The following is an 18,368-nucleotide window of genomic DNA, read 5'->3' on the forward strand; positions in this document are numbered from 1 at the left end:
TATACAGACTATTTACAAAATAGAATAAAATATTTTAATCCAATCTTACATAAATATCAAAATTGGTACAAGTGTTGCAAAATTGAGACATTTAAGATAATATATAATAATAAATCTTGAATATATAGGTAGCTACTATTTTCCTTAAATCATTTTGTTTTGAAAACTTGCTTTAAGCAAAGGTGTCCTGTTGTATATCCGATGGGTACAGAACAATTGCTCCCCTCTGGGCAACATAGTGCCCACTTGTTCTCTGTCCTGTTTAAGAGAAAAAAAAGAAAGAGGAGCAAATAGCCAAAAAGTACCTACTACATTAACTCAAAATAGTAAGAAAAATAAATAAAAATATGTTTTTCTTTTTTTCTTTTTTTACCAGAATTTATTTATTTTTATTTTATCAGTAACAATTAATTTGTCATCCTAATAAGCTGACAAATTCTTCCTGGACATTATGGAAATTGTTAACATCTTTGATGTTTGGGTCAAAAATAAATAATTAATAATAGTAAAATTTTATTTTAAAAATTTTTTTATAATTTTAACATAATGTGTATATATGCAAAATTTCTATTCATGGGAGTTAAACTCTTAATATATAATTGTCAAGCATGTTATTGGATGTCCAGCAACTTCTTCAATTGTAAGACGATCAACTTCTTTTTATAACAAATACAGTAGTTTCTTCAAAATGCTATTGATAAAAGTAATAAAATTTGTTTTTTTGAAACACTTTTTAATTATTAATTCATTTAGATCACATTGAAAAAATAATTATAAAGAAGTTATAGCAATAATTTATGACTCTCTTAAATTTTTAACTTATTTCAATAAACTTTCTAGTATAATTTATCAAAATAAGCTCATTTTATAGCTTTTTTCAATTAATTTGGTGATCATAATCTTATCCTAAAACTTCATGTGACACGAGCTTAGTAAATAAGTGTCTAATAATTTTTTATTTTTTTTTTATTTGGAATTTTTTTAATCTTTATTGAAAAGTTATTAATTTATCGTTGAAAATTTCATTTTGTAACGCCCCAAGTTTTGTATTACTAATTAATTGTGTGTGTGTGTATATATATGTATATATATATATATATATATATATATATATATATATTGTGTGTGTTTATATATTGGTAGTAAATTGATGTAAATGTAAATAAGTGCAGGTGTGGTGATGTGTGTGTATACGTGCATATAAACTTGTATGCGTTGGGTTGTGGCTGAAATAGGACTGGAAGAAAACAGGTTAAGTCTTGGTGCAGGGCAATTTTGCTATAGCGAGAGGTCCCTGGGAGAAAGACATGTGACTGTTGCCTTCTTGTTGTAGCGAGAGGCGTCTCGCTGTAGCGACAGAGCGACAATTTAGGTTACATTTATGGGTGCAATCTCGCTGTAGCGATAGGGTCTCGTTGTAGCGAGATTCTGCAAAAATCAGAGTGCAGAAATGTCTGAGTTTTTTGCTGTAGCGACACGGTCTCGCTGCAGCGAGCATGTCGCGACCAGAGAAGTATTTGAACGGAATAGGGCTCGAAGAGTGGGGCATTTTCATGATTTTTCCCTTCCCTCTTCCACGATTCTCTCACCCAGCCTATTCCGACCATTTGGGACCCCTCCAAGACGGATTGGAAGCTAGATTGGGATGTGTTTGGAGCTCTTGGAGGTAAGTTCTATGCCTAGGGTTTTGGTTTTCGTCCCTCACTTTCATTTTCTGAGGTTTTCCTTAAGTTCCCTTGGAATTTATGTGTGTTTTAGGGATGAAATTTGTGTGGGGAACCGATTCTACTATTGTATCACGTTGGGTCTTCATTTTTGAGGTAAGGGGAGGACTTTACTCTAATTGTTTTGTTAGGAATAGGTTGATTTGCACGAATATGGTAATGTGGTAAGGAATAAGAAGTGAAACTATGTGTTTTTGATGAATTGTACGAATTGGGTTGAGTCCGAAGGTGTCTAACCTCTGGCATATTGTGTGAAATTGAGTGATGTGATTATGTCGGTTGCCATTGGATGCAAGAAAATGATGTTTGTATGATAGAAATGTGATTGTGAATAAGTTGAGCATGATGTGTGACGATTGTGATGAAATGGTTGATTGTAATACGAATGAAATTGTGTTGACATGCCCTTGATTGAAATTTGAATAATGTGAATGGTTGAAAATGAGTGTGGATGGCATGTTGAATGAATGATGATGTGTTTAAATGTTGGAACTATGAATGGTTCAGAGATACAGTGAGGGTGTGGAAGATGGGGGCGATAGTAATACCTTAGGGAAGAGAGGGTGGTGGTGACACTAACAGTGAGTGTGAGTGCACCACAAGCCACACACTCTCCTACTGACTCGGCCTCTAACTAACACCTTTGCCTGGAGGGCTCAATACTGCACATGTTATATCTATGGAGCGGGAGCTATTCGGGCGACCATCCATAGCATAACTAAGTAAGTCCCTGAGGTTGAGGGCATCAGGAATCTGTGATCATAGTGTTATAGTGAGCGTGACTACGTGTAGTGAGCGCACGTGTGTTTGTGTAAATGCATGGATTTGTAATTGGCTGTCGATGCAGTAAGCGCACCTGTGATTGTTGTTGTGTGCCTTGAGTGAGATAGTTCAGGTGAGTCTTATGCTTGTTCGTGTGCTTATGCTAGAGTAGAAGACTCACCCTTACGCTTATTTTTCAGATAATCAAGACGATCAGCACCGGGCCTCTTGAAGGAAGGATGATGACACTGCTATAGGACTTAGAAGTTTATTTTAAAAATTTAATGTATATTTGAGTCCTATACCAAGCTATGAAATGAACTTGTAATCATTTTCTATTACAAACCATTATATAAAATTGAGTTTTTGAACTACTATTTGAATGAAAACCTCTATTTTGTTAATATTTTTACAAAATTTATTTTATTTAGAAATTATAATTATAAGGTGTTACACATTTCATAATATTTAATTGATTAATTAATCATGATCAAATATTTTTATTATATTAAATTTAAATATAATTTTTTTTCTAAATCACCAAAGTTATTATTGTTTTTAATTCAAAACTTATTATTTAGAGTGTATAATATGATGAATAAGTAAAAGTATTATTAATTTCTAAGTTTTAATCTAATTAAACGTACAATATTAGATACTAAATTATTGATAAAAGTAACATGAAATGTTAAAAAAGGAGAATAAGAGATTGCAAAAAAGAGTTCCAATGAGAAGATCCGATTTTATTTTATTTTTGGGTCAATCATATGTCAAATGAAAAATAAAAAAATTCACATAAAAATAATTAAAAAAATATAATGTGGGTAAAAATCGAATACTTTTCTTTAAGGAAATATTGAAAGATATTTAATACATAAGATTATAGAATAGATGTTGTTGACGGTTATGGGAATGTTATTATTATTATTGAGATACTTTTTCATAACAATAATAATGATTTTTGTTTTATATTATATAAATTCACGAAAATAAAAGTAATTTTTTAGTTTCAGATGTTTTTCCTGTAAAAAGTGACTACAAATTCAAAAACACTCTTTTAAAGATGATAAGAGAAATTGGACCCCTTCCAAAGGAAAAAAAGAAAATCATTAAATTAAAAGTAAATATTATTAAATTAAAAATAAAATAAATATAATTTTTGTGATTTCTAATAAATTTTAATAAATAATTATAAGTATATTAAAAATATATATTACAAAATGTGATACTAACCTTTCTTGTTTAAAAAATAAGCCAGCTCTAGCTTTTCAAGAGGTCAAGCTCAAATTGAGGTTGGGTTACGTTATTTTAGTGTTGAGAATGGGCTACTCTATTAAGCCCAAAAAAAGGTTTCTAATACAAACTGAACTTACCCTTGTTATATTTTCACATTAAAAAAAGAGTAGCAACAAAATAATTTAAATATATTTTTGTGATTAGTTTATATTTGAAAATAAATAAATACATAACTAATAAATTAATATTTTTAAAAAATTTAATAATAAAAAATTGTACTAAAAAGTATGTTTAAAAGAATATATTAGATAACATTCTTTCAAATCATACATCATCCTCTCACAACCTCCTACACCCAAAAAAAAAAAAGAGTAAGTTTTCACAATAATAATAATTAATCTCTTAATAGAAGTACAATCAAACTATGAAATTTTGTGTTTGTTTCTTATTAAGACAACTTTAAAAGGGAAAGAATCATAGATAAAAACGACAAAAACACAGGGGAAATGAAGTTCATCTTAATGTAATATAGTACAATTTGTTGAACAAATGTCAAACGAAAGAGATTGCAATTAGGATAGCCGGCCTCTTAATTTAGTAATTAAAATTATTTTAGTTTCATTTTGTAAGATATATATTGACATATATGTCTCCATTTTTTTCATTCATTCTCCCATTAGGCCTTTTCAGTGTCACTTGTTCGTTGGAGCAAATAGTGTAGCTTTCACTTTGGTGACTGGTGAGTTTCCCTTCTTCATAGATTTTAGTTATGATATTAATCTATGTTTTATGAGGTTGTGTTTTTAGGGGCTCTATTGCTAATCTGCAATCTTTATTTAAAATTTTTTTATGCAAGACACTCTTATTATTAATATAGTTATAAGAGAGAGAAATAATGATGTTTTAGAGCAAAAATTACTTCAGTAGAAGTGATAATAAACACCTGGGAGGGACAATACACACTTGTATTTTGTTAGTAAGTACCTTTTCAGGAATTTAAACTCCAGTAATTGAGTTCAAACTTAATTATTTGCAATTTACATCTCTTGTGAACATAAACATCCTTCAGGTAATTAGTTCCCAAGGTCTTTCCTCTTGGTTCATACAGAATATAAAAGATACAGAAATGTATTTGTGCATGCAATATGCATAAATTTTATTCAAATTTTCATTTCATCCATTCTCTTTATTTGGCTATATGGGGGTGTTTGTTTTGAAGTGAATTATTATTATATATATATTAGAATGATATCTTTAGGAACACTATAGCTATAAACATTATTTTCGGATACATTCATAAATATGTTTGATTAGCAAAATGATATTTTTAGGAATGAAAAAGTGGAAGTGGGAAGTTATGAGAAAGTAATTTGCATTCTCATGAAAATTAAGATACCCACCTCTCATGGGAATAAACTAAAACGAAAAGTAAAAAAATTATGGCTATTTCATTTTATTTTTTTCTAGAATTAACAAATTTTAAGTTTTTTTTTTCTCAAACCTTACACCAAGTATGAGAATGATTGTAGATATCCTAAAACAAAATATGTTAAACTTTACAAGAGGGCACTTATCATATGAATTTTATTTTACATTCAATTGCTACGTACTTTTTCTCAAAATAACAAAGGTATAAAGTTGAATTGGATAAATTTCTCAACAAATAGTTATAAGAGAATAAAATAAAATATATTAAAAAGGTAAAATGAAGTAATTTTCTTGTATATAATCTAAATTTACTTATATACCACACTTTTTGCTAAAATTCTCATTAATTTTTCCATAAGCATCTATAACTCGTCATTCTTGCTTTTAAAAAAAGTTCTATAATAGCAAGGATTTTACAGTTAAAAGTATATATATATATATATATATATATATATATATATATATGATGAGTATTATTTTTTATGCAATTTCGTACAAAATCTTTTTACATTATTATTCATAATTAGGTCACCACAAAGTTTAAACTAGGGTAATCATTTTAACAATAGATTGGCAACATATTGTTGAACGATACATTGGAACAATTTTCGTTTTGTGCATCAAAATTATATTATAGAACATTTTCTCGTTTCTTCTTTGTTAGGGACATTATTTTCTCATTCTAACAATTGTATTCTATTTTACTTTCGGCTTTCGGGTGTTATTTACTGAGAATATACTGTCAGGTCTGCTAAAGAAAATGAATTGGCTTATTGGATTTGGAGCCGGAATTGCATCACAGGTTGGACAATCAATAGTGACACCAATCAACAGGCAATTCGAGTATGTAGTGCACTACAACCAAAACATCAACAATCTTAAGAATGAACTTGAAAAGTTAAAAGGTAAGAAAGATAGAGAATACAAGGGATTGTGGATGAAGATAGAAAAATTGGACGCCAAATTGTGCTAAGTGTAGAAGAATGGCTTTGCAACGTGGCCACAATGGAAAAAGAGTTAGAAGAGTTCTTTAAAGATGAAGTCAACAAGAACAAGTGCCTTAGAGGGTGCTGTCCAAATTTGGTATCTCGTTGTTCATTAAGCAAGAGGGCCAAAGAATGGACTGCATCTGTCATAAGCTTAATGGAAGAGAAGTTTGAGATCATTTCCTACCCTTCTCCATTACCAAAATTGGAACCCGCCTTAATAGATAATATTAAGGTAGCATTTGATATGAGAGACTTCAAGAAAATCCCAAAACTTAAAGATTTACAATTTAAAATTCCCATGTTTGATGTAAACATTAATATGTTCAATTAGAATAAATGGATATCCGACTTTCCAAGAACAAATTATCAACTCCTGCGAACATAGGATTCTCATAATGAAAATTTATAATATAGATAGGTCAATTTAATCATGTAGATGCAAATTATTGCATATATGTTCATATAACAATAAAAGAAATATTAAGATTAACAATTGCTTAACTGAAACAAAAAAGAGGGATCTATCTTGATAACTGAAATTTACAGCGTTGAGAGTAAACTACCCTCTACCTGTACCTGATAAACAAAACAAGTGTTCACAATCTCTACGGAGACTTGTGCTTGATAGTTTTACTACTACAAACCTTTGCCCGGTTATTGCTCCTAATTTCAACTTCAAGATATGATCCACCCCCAATTAAAGAGTTTTCAGGACTATGAATTTTGTGCAAATGCCCCAATATATTGGTAAGTATAGTCTAGACTAGTTACAGTCCACTTGGCATGTACATTACTAGCACCTATGCAAAATATATGATGTTGGGTAAGAGACACTAGATCAAAAAGCAAGGTATACGCATACAACTACAAAAATCCAACTTCATATTGTTGTCACAGTGGTATACATATTTTTAAAAAGAAAAATGTTTCAATTGTTGTGTATCGGGGAAAATAAGCATATATGGATAAGGCCTGAAGTTATGCATTTCTGAAAACTTACCAACAGATAAAAACAATGGGGAAACAAAAAGTCCATATATTACAATTCTCCAACATCATCAACCAAAAATTTTCACTAAGAATTGCTCCTAAGTACAGTGTAAAAACTATCACCCTATAAAAGCCAATTGATAGTAATGTTGCCAAGCCATGTGAACAATGGGAACTGAACCAAAGCAATGAAGAGCAAGAGATAGTGATGTTTGCTCGAGTCATAACTCCTGACCTCAGCAAAAAGGACTCTTTTCATTGTTTTCACCAAGAATACTCCCATGCATAAACAGGTCCATGGCATCAAAAAGTAGTAGGAGTAACCCAATATTATTCTTCCAAGAACGGCCAAACATATTCCGGTGAAAGTATACCCAGCATATGCTATAATGTCCAGCAGAGGTGCTTCCCCACTGCCCAATGAAAGCAGAGTCACCTTAAGCAGTGCAGCTTGCATAAACCAACCGAGCAATCCCTTGATGAATAACAAGTTCAAAGCTTCTGGACTAAACCTGGACATTAATATAGCATCTTTAATAAATCATGACAAACTATGAGGAAAAGAAATGGAGATAGAAGTTAGAACAGAGAGAGTAAAATGAACTGAACTAAATTTTCTGTATAACTTGCTAAAACACGACTTAAAATTTCAGCACAATGAAAATATAATTAGCAATCTATGTAACATCTAAGAAGCTCAAGATTCCTATAGCTTTGAAGTTTGAATAAAGTTCTTACAGCTTTTAAGTTAGAAAATACAACATAAAAAAATAGATTTCAAAAAACAAAAACTGAATAGTTCAGCACCCAAGGCCCAGAAAAAAAGAGAAAGTGGGTGCAGAAACAACAGGTAATCATACACTGATGCCAATATGTCTCGAAACAATGTTGCCAACACTCAACGCTGCTAATAGAGTCCCACGTGTTTTATTGCACCAAATAGGTGGCAACTTGTATTCCCTTCCCCACAACATGCATATCATACAAATCCTTTTCACATACTGATTTACCAACGCTTCATCACAGACCAATACAATTCACAGCACAAACTTGAGATATTTGAAGGAGGAAAACAGATTTATCCATATTCCTTCTAAATCATCCTTGTCAAAGACAATAGCATATAGTTGACAACGTAGTTACGTTATTTGTTAACAATTCAAGAGTACAAGCATGAACAGGATGGTGAAGGGTAACTTTTCTAACTATAAATTTGAGAAAAATAAGTAGAACATGTGTCAGCACTACACAATGGGATTAAAGTAGTAGAAGAGGAGTATTTACTTTCCACGAAGACCCAATGAGAGGCCAGCAAGAACAACATAGGTACCAAATGCCATTAACGGAATGTACAGGTCAGGTGCATTTATGTCATAAATTGGTGGCTTATACGATAGCCTACCCCCCACTGGCTCAGTAATTCTAGTCCAATGACCCTGAACCAGAAAAGAAACAAGATAACGGCGGCATGAAGTCAAAAAAAGCTAATCAAATGAAAATTTAAGGAGAAATGCAGACAAGCGTGACATTACTGCTTACCCTGTGCAGGAATGGAAATAATACAACCTTCAATTTGTTCTTAACATAATGGTCATTCACTTGGAAATAGTATTGAGGATCAGAGAAATACCGACTTATCTGTTATTCAACAAAGAAGGTTAATTTAAAAAATTAAAACCTCAAATTCACACCTTGAGAGACTATCTATACTTGGGGTATGCATAGATAGAAAATCAAGGTCCATTAAGCTATTTAATGTCATTTTTCAGTTCCCTCCAAAATCAATCTAGCCTAAGTGGATTGATATATAGTCATATGATTGAAAGCAAAAGCATATACCATGTATAAATTAGATTTTAAAAGTGAATAATGGAATATCTCAAATTTTCTACAAAAGATTAAATAGGAACTTCAGAAACTGCCAAGTCATGCACAGCAATAGTTCTGGAAAACCAATAGATATGTATTGCTGAGATGACATGCCAACTGCTTAGAAACAAGGACATTGAAGAGGTTGTACCAGTTTTTGCTGAATGGTCAGATTTTTTAGACACATTTTTATTCATAAGACAGGTAAAAACAAAACAATTTGAGCTTCAAATTCCTATCTAAAAATTATCAACTAAATCCTCAAATTGGTCCTCTCAAATACAAAGGACATCATCAAGTTGATCCTCCAAAGATTTTGGGCATCAATTTAGGCCCTCTAATTTAAAATGAACATCAATTCAGCCACTCAATGTGTCTTTGGATATCAATTTACTCCCTAAATTTTCATGCTATGAAGAACAAAATTGATCCCCAAAGTCATTGGAGGAACAACTTGAAGTCTCATGCACCTTTGAAGGACCAATTTGAGTATTTAATCAAGTAAAAGTTTTAAGGAGACATTGAAAGATCTATCCCTTGAACCATATTGCTAATCAAATTATTGAGGAAAAGAAATGTTAGAATACTACTTGTAAGTCTTACATTGCTTTGGACATACTCAGAGCTGGATCCTAATATTTTTCCTCCATATGCACCCAATCCACCTTTAATGAGTCCTGAACCAGCAACATTAAATGCATTCCCAAAAGGATTAGGGGGCAAACTTGTCGGAGGCTGCATTACCCCGGGTGGCTGTGGCACCCCAGGTTGGGATCCAACATTATTATACATTCTTACTACTCTGACAAAAAGGAAAGACAGAGAATCAATCAGAAACAACTTCAATGTGCAGACAAATTCAACATCAACATAGCATAACATACCAAAAAAGCAAACCGTCTAACATTAAAACATACATTATGACCCCAAATGCTACATTTCAGACACAGATTGGCATTCCATAAGGCAGAGAAACTAGCAATTAACAAATCATTCCCAATAGCATAACGCATCATAAGGTTGCAAGATAAGTAACCAATGAATTCAGTATAAAAAAAAAAAAAAGACCCTATTTTACCAATTTTTATTTACCAATGATTTGAACAGCAGTTTTCATTTACAAATAATTTGAACAGGTGAAGCGCTATCATCAACGCAAATAAACACCGAAATAACGGGAGATTCATATTTCATAAAAAAAATTATCCATAAAAATTAATGAAATTTGGATTTTCATACAAATCTGAAAACAACCCAATAAGCAATAGAGTGAAAAGTTGCAAACTTTAAGCGTGGAGAGAGACAAAGGGAGCAGAATCGATGGTGGGTAAAGAGAAAAAGGAGCATATGTTGAATAGGTATTGATTAATAGGAAATAGTAGAATTCAAATCTGTGAAGAGGAAGAACGAACCTTGAAAAGAAGAGAATGACTGGGAAGAACGGTGGCTCCTGCAAAAGAACTGAGATCTGGGAAGTGAGGAGCCACTGCAGAGGCAAAAAGGGTATTTGTGACGACCATTGCTTTTTTATAATATCGAATATTATTATTATTATTATTATTATTATTATTATTTGATGTTGAATTATTTAGTTTATAAAGTTTTTCTCCTTGTTTTTATGTTTTTCTTACTTTTCTTTTCTATTTTTTTATATTATTTTTTCACCCTTCCTTTATCGGAAAGATAAGGGGGAAAATATAGAAAAGAAAATTGAATCGCGTTTTCAAATTTTTTGATTGAATGAATGGCAAAATGAATATGTCTAAAGGATACTATTGAAAGGATTTTCTAAAATAAATACATATTTTAAAAACTTTCATATTAAAATTCTGTCAAATGAATCAATTAAGTAAGTTAGGATGAAAAAAATGTTACACAATAGTGACTGTATTCGATCCGTAATCTTAATAAAAAAAAAATTTTACTGAATTCAATAAGATTTATAACTTCAAATGAATCTCACAACTTAAGTAGTATTGGATTTTTTTTTTTCAAATCTAATATCCAAATATTCTTATATAAGTATTTTTAAGCTTCACTTACTTGAAGCTTAAGGATAATTGAAATAATATCCCTCATAATAAATTTATAATTAAATTTATAAAGAATTAAAGAATGAAATAGTTAATTGCTATGAATTAAAGTCAGTAATAGTAGTTTAGCTCTTGAGACATCTTGTAGGAATATTACATCAACACTTTCGTGAAAAAAATTTCTAGGTTAAAATAATCAGTATCTTTTTGTCACATTATCTTTTAATAATTGACATGATATTTAAAGAATTTTTTTTTAATTAGAATCATTTGAAATAAGGATCTTAAGAATTTATAATTTTCACCGATAAGATAAGAATGGATAAAAATATTAATATTTCTTTGTGATTGAAATTGTAAAGCTTCTAATGTAGAAATTTTGTTCTATCTTCTTGCTTTTTTTCATTGATAGAAAGCAAAGAAACAAACTTTCATAGGCAAATTTGGGGATTTATTTCATTTCTTATCAATAAATATAATTATCCCGTCAAGTAATTAAAATTTAAGAGACTCATCTCTAATAGTCACCTTTCTTCATTCAATTTATTTAGATTATGTTCTTTCATTTTATTATTAAATTATATTTATTTGTCACAAACATGAAATATTTGTTTTACTATATTAACTTGTGCCTTTGATATCACATCAACCTTGGTCTTCTTCTTCTTCTTTTTTTTCCATTTTTGTGATCTATTTCACTTTTCCTTTTCCATTTCTGACATGGTAAAGAGGCCTTCGCAATGGTTGAGGCTTGGTCCTGGAGGTGTGATGTGCTAATATGTTCAAGGGTTAAGAATCAAAGGTTTCCAATTTGCTGTAAGTGCTAATGCAAAATTCAAGAAAACATGTAAATGGTTTTTGTCAAGGTTACAATCAAAAAGGGTAAATGGGTTAATGGGTTTTTTAGGGTCAAAATGGGTTTATTTGGGTTGAGTTTGGTATCAAATGGGCTCTTGAATATGATATAAGAAAAATATTATGTTGTTAAATTCTTTTAATCTAAAATTAGAAATCAGAACTTTAATAATTCAAATATAAAAAATATAAATATTGAAATGCATAAATAAAAGTGACTTAAACAGGCAAAAACTATTAACAGAAAAATAATTTTTTATTAAAATTTTAATTGTGTATTTTATGAACGAGTTATTAACGCTTGTAGTCCTATTTTATGAAACTGCTTCTTACTAATAACTCACAAATTATGCAAACTAAAAATAACAATTATTCCTTCCTGTTGTTCTTTTCATAGACACACAACAACACTTCCCTAAGTTTGAGTAGAAATATATTTGGAACAAACCCATTCAAGAAACAATGTGCAATAGGGGTGGCTCAATTAATAGGATCAAACTGCCATGATCAAAAGTCTAGTGTACAATTCTTGATGGTGATTCAAGTATATTATTCCATTTGAAGTATACCATTTTTGTTGAGACTTGTAACATGATATGGGAATTGCAATGTCTTCCTCTCCTTAAACATTATTCAATGCATGTTTACATTCACCTTTAAAATATCATAGAATCACGTTTACTGTATTATAATATAATTTTGTAAAAAAAGTTATGTCAAGTTATTTTTGAGTTTAATTAATTTTACCTTCACGTGGTAAATTGTAATTTTTATATTAAGTTTTTAAGAAAAAATTAAATATAAATTATGTCACTTTAAATTTACTTTCAAAGAAAATTATTTCTATAAAATGAAATTTATTTAAATCTAAATTTAAAAAACACTCTGCTGGTGAGTGGTTAGGTTTATTTTTGAAAGTAGAAACTTCACATTATCCAAAGCAAGAACATACTCTACTGTTGGTACTCACTCCTCAACCTTCAAAAGCTTCTGTTGACCCATTTCCATGCACTTCGTATAGTGCTAAATTTGGCAAGGAGTTAACTTATGATCTGGAAATAGAAAAGAAAAGAGTTTTGAATTAAATGACATACCAATTTATGTAATTCAATCAAGGTAACATTTTATCCAACTTTTTGGGATTTCTCTTCTTAAAAGGGGATGAACCAAATACAGTTTTAAAAGACTCTTAAAAATTGAATTAGCCTTCTAAAATAAAATACCACATGATTTTTATAGAAGTTAATTCAAGAAGCTCTTACTTCTAAGGAGAAGAGAAGCTTAAAAAAATTGCATCATACAACACTTAATTCAACAATTAACCGTTTGATATTTTATTTTTTTTTAGTACAAGGGTACAACTAAAAATTATTTTCAGCAGTCTTTTTGTTTATCCTACACACAGCAAATAATCGAACCTCTATCAACATGTTTAAAGGACACAATCATCTACCAACTATACAGGACTTTGTTGGTTTAGCAGTTTGAGTTTAAGAAATAGCCTACAAATTTTTAATCTACAATTCCAAATCTTCCATCTAACACTGATGTGATTATATAAGTAGATGGACTCTTGTATTGAAGAACCGGGATGGCAATTCTCATTTGTTAATTTCTATTGTAGCGCAGAAAGTTCAACTAATACTTGAATTTTGGTAAAATAACATATAATAAAATGACGAAAGTATAGAGAACATATAGTTTTAAAAAAATATTACAGCATTTTATTTCTGGCTACTTTAGAAAATGCACTATCACAGGCTATAATAGTTTCTTGGATACATTGAAAAGAAGGTTGTGTGATAAAGATCAGGTGGCATAGGATTCTTATATATAATTCTTCCTAATTCAATGATATTATTAAAGTAGGGTAAATGCTGATTTGGAAAGTTAAGATATGAACCACCAGGAGTCGTCACAGTCCACTAATTTCTTGAAGCTTCACTAACTAGAGTGGCACTACTTTATCTTTTTGGTAATCCGAGTGGTGCTACTTTCACTATGTATTCCAATTCATTATAAATGTAGAAGTTCACAACTGAACAATAGAAAATAACTTCTTGGGTCTATGTTCTGACTAGTGACTAATAATTCTCAAACATTTTAATTTCAAATCTTAGCACAGGCATTCATGTAATTTTGATGGTCAATTATTTGCAAAATAATTTTTTTAATTAAATGCTATTGATTTTTGAGTGGCTAAAAAAGAGTGGACAATAAATAAAAGTAAAAGCAGCATTCTTTTTTTGCTTTAATTCTCTTTAATCTTTACCAATTAAAACGTGTAGTAGTGGCATTTTATGAGAGTATGGAAGTGCAAAATGTTTCTACCTTACTGGTATATGAATGAAAAACACATGGACTCCAATTAATAATTGAGGGGTTATCCATTCTTGAACTTCACCCTATCTTTTCATTTCCATATCTTCATCAAGAAGGAACTGAAACTGATAAATTGCCCATTGGTTTCAGTTTAAGTTGTGGCTCTTAAACACACACACATTGAGAGAGAGAGAGAGAGAGAGAGAGAGAGAAGAGAAGAAAAAAAAAAGATGTATGTAACAAGGTCTTTGTCTATGTATAGAAGATCTCCTAGTACTTTGTCAATACCACCACCAGATGGTCCATATTCAGGTTATTTAGTTATCACAGATGAGGAAGCAGAAGCTGAAGACGTGTGTTGTTGGCATCTATATAGGCGTAAGAAAGTTAAGAAACTACCTTTTCCTCAGGACAAAATCTTCTCAATCACTCATGCATCTGAGTATCAACAAACTTCAAGTGCCAAGGTTTGGTTTCTCCCTGTGCCTGATCACCCTCTCTCTTCCAACCGCTACTATGTCATCAGAGCCAAAGGCAGACATAAGGGGTATGTGTCATATGTGTGCATTTTGCTTTTGTCTGATCACCCTTTCTTAGTCTTTTTCGCTAACCATCTTGGCTATCATTATATTTACAATGGCTTTTGAACTTGTCATGCATAAGCTGAAGTCAGAACTAAGGTCATGTCATTCATCTTAGAGGAGTAATGTTACTTAAACAGTAAATTGAAAATATTCAGTCCTCTGAGTGTATGTGCTTCGTCCATTAGAATTATGACACTAGGCATGTGTGAGACTCAAATTAAGAATGATAACACTGTTGAAGAGGAAAGTATTAGAGGATTCAGTTTCTTGTCAAACTTTAGATGCAACAATAATATTTGTTTAAGCACAACTTATGAGAAAGTTTGTGCAGATTCCATAATAAGAATCTTTGGAGAACTACATCACAAAAGTTAGTTGTTATAGATGGAGATTTCAAGTTCTTATAAGCCTATTAAAATCTCACACTTCCAATGCAAGACTTGAGTCCTATGCCTTGCTATTGGATCTTAATTTTACGTTTGTCATTTGACAATATTGTTTGTGAAGATATTCATAGTTACAATGTTGGGACTATTGTTATTTTGTAGGAAAGCATACAAATGCTCAAAAGAGGGGGACATTGTTAGTTGCTGCTTCACTGACGTCTTGAACGACAAGAGGCCAAAGCCTTTCAATCTGAAAGACTTGTACCAAATTTTTAAGATTCATAGTCATCAAAGTGGAGGCTTTTTTGCTAGGTCCATTACTCCTGATGGCATTCCTCCCTCATTCCTAAGGAAAAAGGGATGGAGAGTTAGAATATCAGGTTCATATAGATCTTGCAGGCTAGGTGAAGCTCTAGGTGTTGATGCTCCTCTAAGGGAACAGCTTCCAGATTTCAATTTTCCCATCGCTAGAAAACGTTCACCTCCTATGACTGTAGGAAAATGGTATTGTCCCTTCATATTTGTGAGGGAAGGAACAAGAGTTAGACACCAAATGAAGAAGTCAATGTTTTATAGCATGACACTTGAGCAAAGGTGGGAAGAGGTTTACACTTGTGGCAATGATGAAAGTGAAGGGGATGTTGTGATTGTGAATGTTTGTCTGGAAAGAGAGGTGGTTTTGGTGAATGGCATGGAAGCCACAAAGAACGGAAGAACTGATGCTAATGGTTTCTTTTGGTTTAGAGCATACAATCCATATAATAGGAGAAGGGCTAATGTGGGTTTAAGTTCAGCAATTGTTGACCACATGAGATGGGTGCAAGAGGCTGGAGGATGGGTTTATGGGCATGGAAGAGAAAGAATGGTGAGAGTGAGAGAAGAGGCAAGAAGCCAGAGTGAATGGCTCAGGTTTGGGTGTTATGTGTTGGTGGAAAGCTTCTGTTTGAGGACACTAGATGGAAGATTAGTGTTGAGATATGACTTTAGGCACACACACAAGGTCAAATGCAAATGGGAGTAAGGACCAGAGAGTATGTTAACTTCCCATGCATAAATTGTTAAGTTATTTGATAAATTTTAGTAATATAATTTTTTTAAACACGTTATTTATTATTAGTTAAAATTTATTAAAAATTATTTAAGGTTTACTCTTACTTTAATTGTTTTTATTCATATTTTTATAAATTTTAATTAATAACTTAAAACTGTGTGTTCCTAACAATTTTTATCAATTTAGTTCACAGAACTTTTCTGCAACTCATATTTTCTTGCTGACTAATTGTCGCATCACTCGTTTTATCTCGCATTTTCTCTCTTCAAGATGTGAAAAATGTTGCAAAGAAAATGAGTGAAAATAAGATTACTCTGCAATATGAAAATATGGTGCATACTTCACGTGCATGCATGTCTTGTCTGACACAGTAGAAATTTATGAAAGTTGAGGACCGTAGAAATTATCTGAAAATATTATGCTAAAAGGAAATCCTTCAACTTTGTTTTATCTGCAATTAATTTCCTAAGATTTTAACCAGTGTAATTAATTTATCCCTATAAAATTTGAAAGGGTAAAACAAAATATTGTAACATTTCTTCCACTAACTTTAAATTTTGCAATATGCATCCTTTCAATTTATGATTAACTGCAATTTGCTCTAGTGCTCAGCTATTACATCTGGTAAAATATTTTTATTCTAATGATGAGAAATAAATCCTTATTTTTAAATATATTAATTACTAAATTTATTTTATATTCTTAATTTTATCATAAAGTTATATCAAATAAATTTTTACTTTTCATGTAAGTCACTAAATATATATATTTGAAATTATCATAATATTTATTATATATAATTATTTTTATTAGTATTGATGATTAATTTTTTATTTTTTATAAACAGAACCGGAAGCAGTCTCATATTTTGAGAACTCTATACGACTATAAAAATGCACTTGTGTCCAAAATGTTTTAAAGAGAAGACTAGATTAAATATAGTTTTGAATTTCGTCGTATTTTTAATTAAAATATTTAATCAAAATATTTTAAAGAAAATGATTGAGAACAAAAATTAACTAGTTAATAGCAGTTTTTTTATTTAATTGTAATCTTAATTTTAAAATATTTGAATAAAAAACTTTATTATTCGTAATAATTTAATTTTTATTGAGAGAAGATTTTACTAAATATATTTTTAAATTATGTTGTGTTTTTAATGTAAAATATTTTCATAACTATCATTTTATTTTATTTAATACTTTATTCAATAATTTTGATTAATAAATAAATAATTATATAGGAAGTAGATTCAATTTAACTTGCACAAAAATTGGATAGTCTAATATTATTTTTACTTAAATAAATATAAATTTGCTTAAACAAAAATAAAAATTTCTCTTCTCTCATAACTTCTTTCTCTCTAAACCACCCTTCCTCTTCTCCTTCTCCCTTCTCTTCCATCAAGTAACCCTCCTTCCTTCTCCTCTCCATCCAGTCATGTCTCCTATTCCCTTCCTGTCAATCCACCTACTCCTCCATCCAACCCTCTTTCTCTTCTCTAATCAGCCCCTCTTTCCCCTCCACTAAATCATGATCCCTTTTCTCCTCCTATCAACCTATTTTTCCCTTCACACAACCCCTCCTTCCCTCCTCTCATAAGCCTTCTTCTGTCATTTTACTAAGTCTCTTTTCGTTAGCACATCCTTCCTCCTTCACCAAAACCCTACCTTTCCTTTTTTTGTTGGCCTCCCTTTTTCTCTCCCTTACTCAGTCTCCTTTCCTAATTTCAGTTTCTTTTATCTAATCTCATTCACCTTCACATGCTACCCTTTCTAGCTGCTATTTTTTTTTTTACAAAAAAATTGATATCTACTTTAGTGAATTAAATTTGTTTAAACCAAATTGAGACTTGACTTTAGTTTCTGTACGAATTAGAACAAATTCAAATTTAATTATAAATATGAAAAGAAGTGATTATTGAAATTGGTTTCTTTGGCCAAGATAATAAATCAGGAACAACATTTTTTTTTCACCTTTTATATGTTTAACAGTAAACTTATACCTAAAAAACTAATTTTTTTAGTCTGAGGATTTGAGGATCTCGAGGCATTTTATTTTTTAATTCAAAAGGAGCGAAAAAAAAATTAGTTGTCCATTTGAACTTTAAAAGTGTGTCCTCTTAAATGAAAATCAAAT

The 18,368-nt window shown here is 30.7% G+C and overlaps 2 protein-coding genes across 5 annotated transcripts; one reads left to right on the top strand and one right to left on the bottom strand.

The window, feature by feature from the left end:
* Positions 1-6,997: 6,997 nt before the first annotated feature.
* LOC113867766 (protein YIF1B-like) lies at positions 6,998-10,540 on the bottom strand. Of its 3 annotated transcripts, none has more exons than XM_027503220.1 (5): positions 10,411-10,488; positions 9,602-9,795; positions 8,669-8,767; positions 8,414-8,565; positions 6,998-7,641 (listed from the first exon to the last, which is right to left on the bottom strand). In XM_027503220.1, exons 2-5 carry the CDS (start codon positions 9,788-9,790, stop codon positions 7,254-7,256), a joined length of 828 nt encoding a protein of 275 aa, XP_027359021.1. In that variant the 5' UTR covers positions 9,791-9,795; positions 10,411-10,488; the 3' UTR covers positions 6,998-7,253. The 3 variants fall into 3 exon arrangements, with proteins under 3 accessions (XP_027359021.1, XP_027359020.1, XP_027359022.1); XM_027503219.1 differs by having other exon boundaries at positions 7,085-7,641; positions 9,602-9,800; positions 10,411-10,540; XM_027503221.1 differs by lacking the exon at positions 10,411-10,488 and adding an exon at positions 10,253-10,361 and having other exon boundaries at positions 7,085-7,641.
* A 3,898-nt stretch (positions 10,541-14,438) lies between these two features.
* LOC113867942 lies at positions 14,439-16,199 on the top strand. 2 transcript variants are annotated; one of them, XM_027503458.1, is made up of 2 exons: positions 14,439-14,755; positions 15,341-16,199. In XM_027503458.1, the coding sequence occupies exons 1-2, from the start codon at positions 14,439-14,441 to the stop codon at positions 16,197-16,199; spliced, it is 1,176 nt and encodes a 391-aa protein (XP_027359259.1). The 2 variants fall into 2 exon arrangements, with proteins under 2 accessions (XP_027359259.1, XP_027359260.1); XM_027503459.1 differs by having other exon boundaries at positions 14,461-14,675.
* Positions 16,200-18,368: the final 2,169 nt, after the last annotated feature.

Source organism: Abrus precatorius, unplaced genomic scaffold (genome assembly GCF_003935025.1).
Source record: "Abrus precatorius isolate BTA unplaced genomic scaffold, Abrus_2018 Scaffold5, whole genome shotgun sequence".
NCBI classification, from domain to species: domain Eukaryota; kingdom Viridiplantae; phylum Streptophyta; class Magnoliopsida; order Fabales; family Fabaceae; genus Abrus; species Abrus precatorius.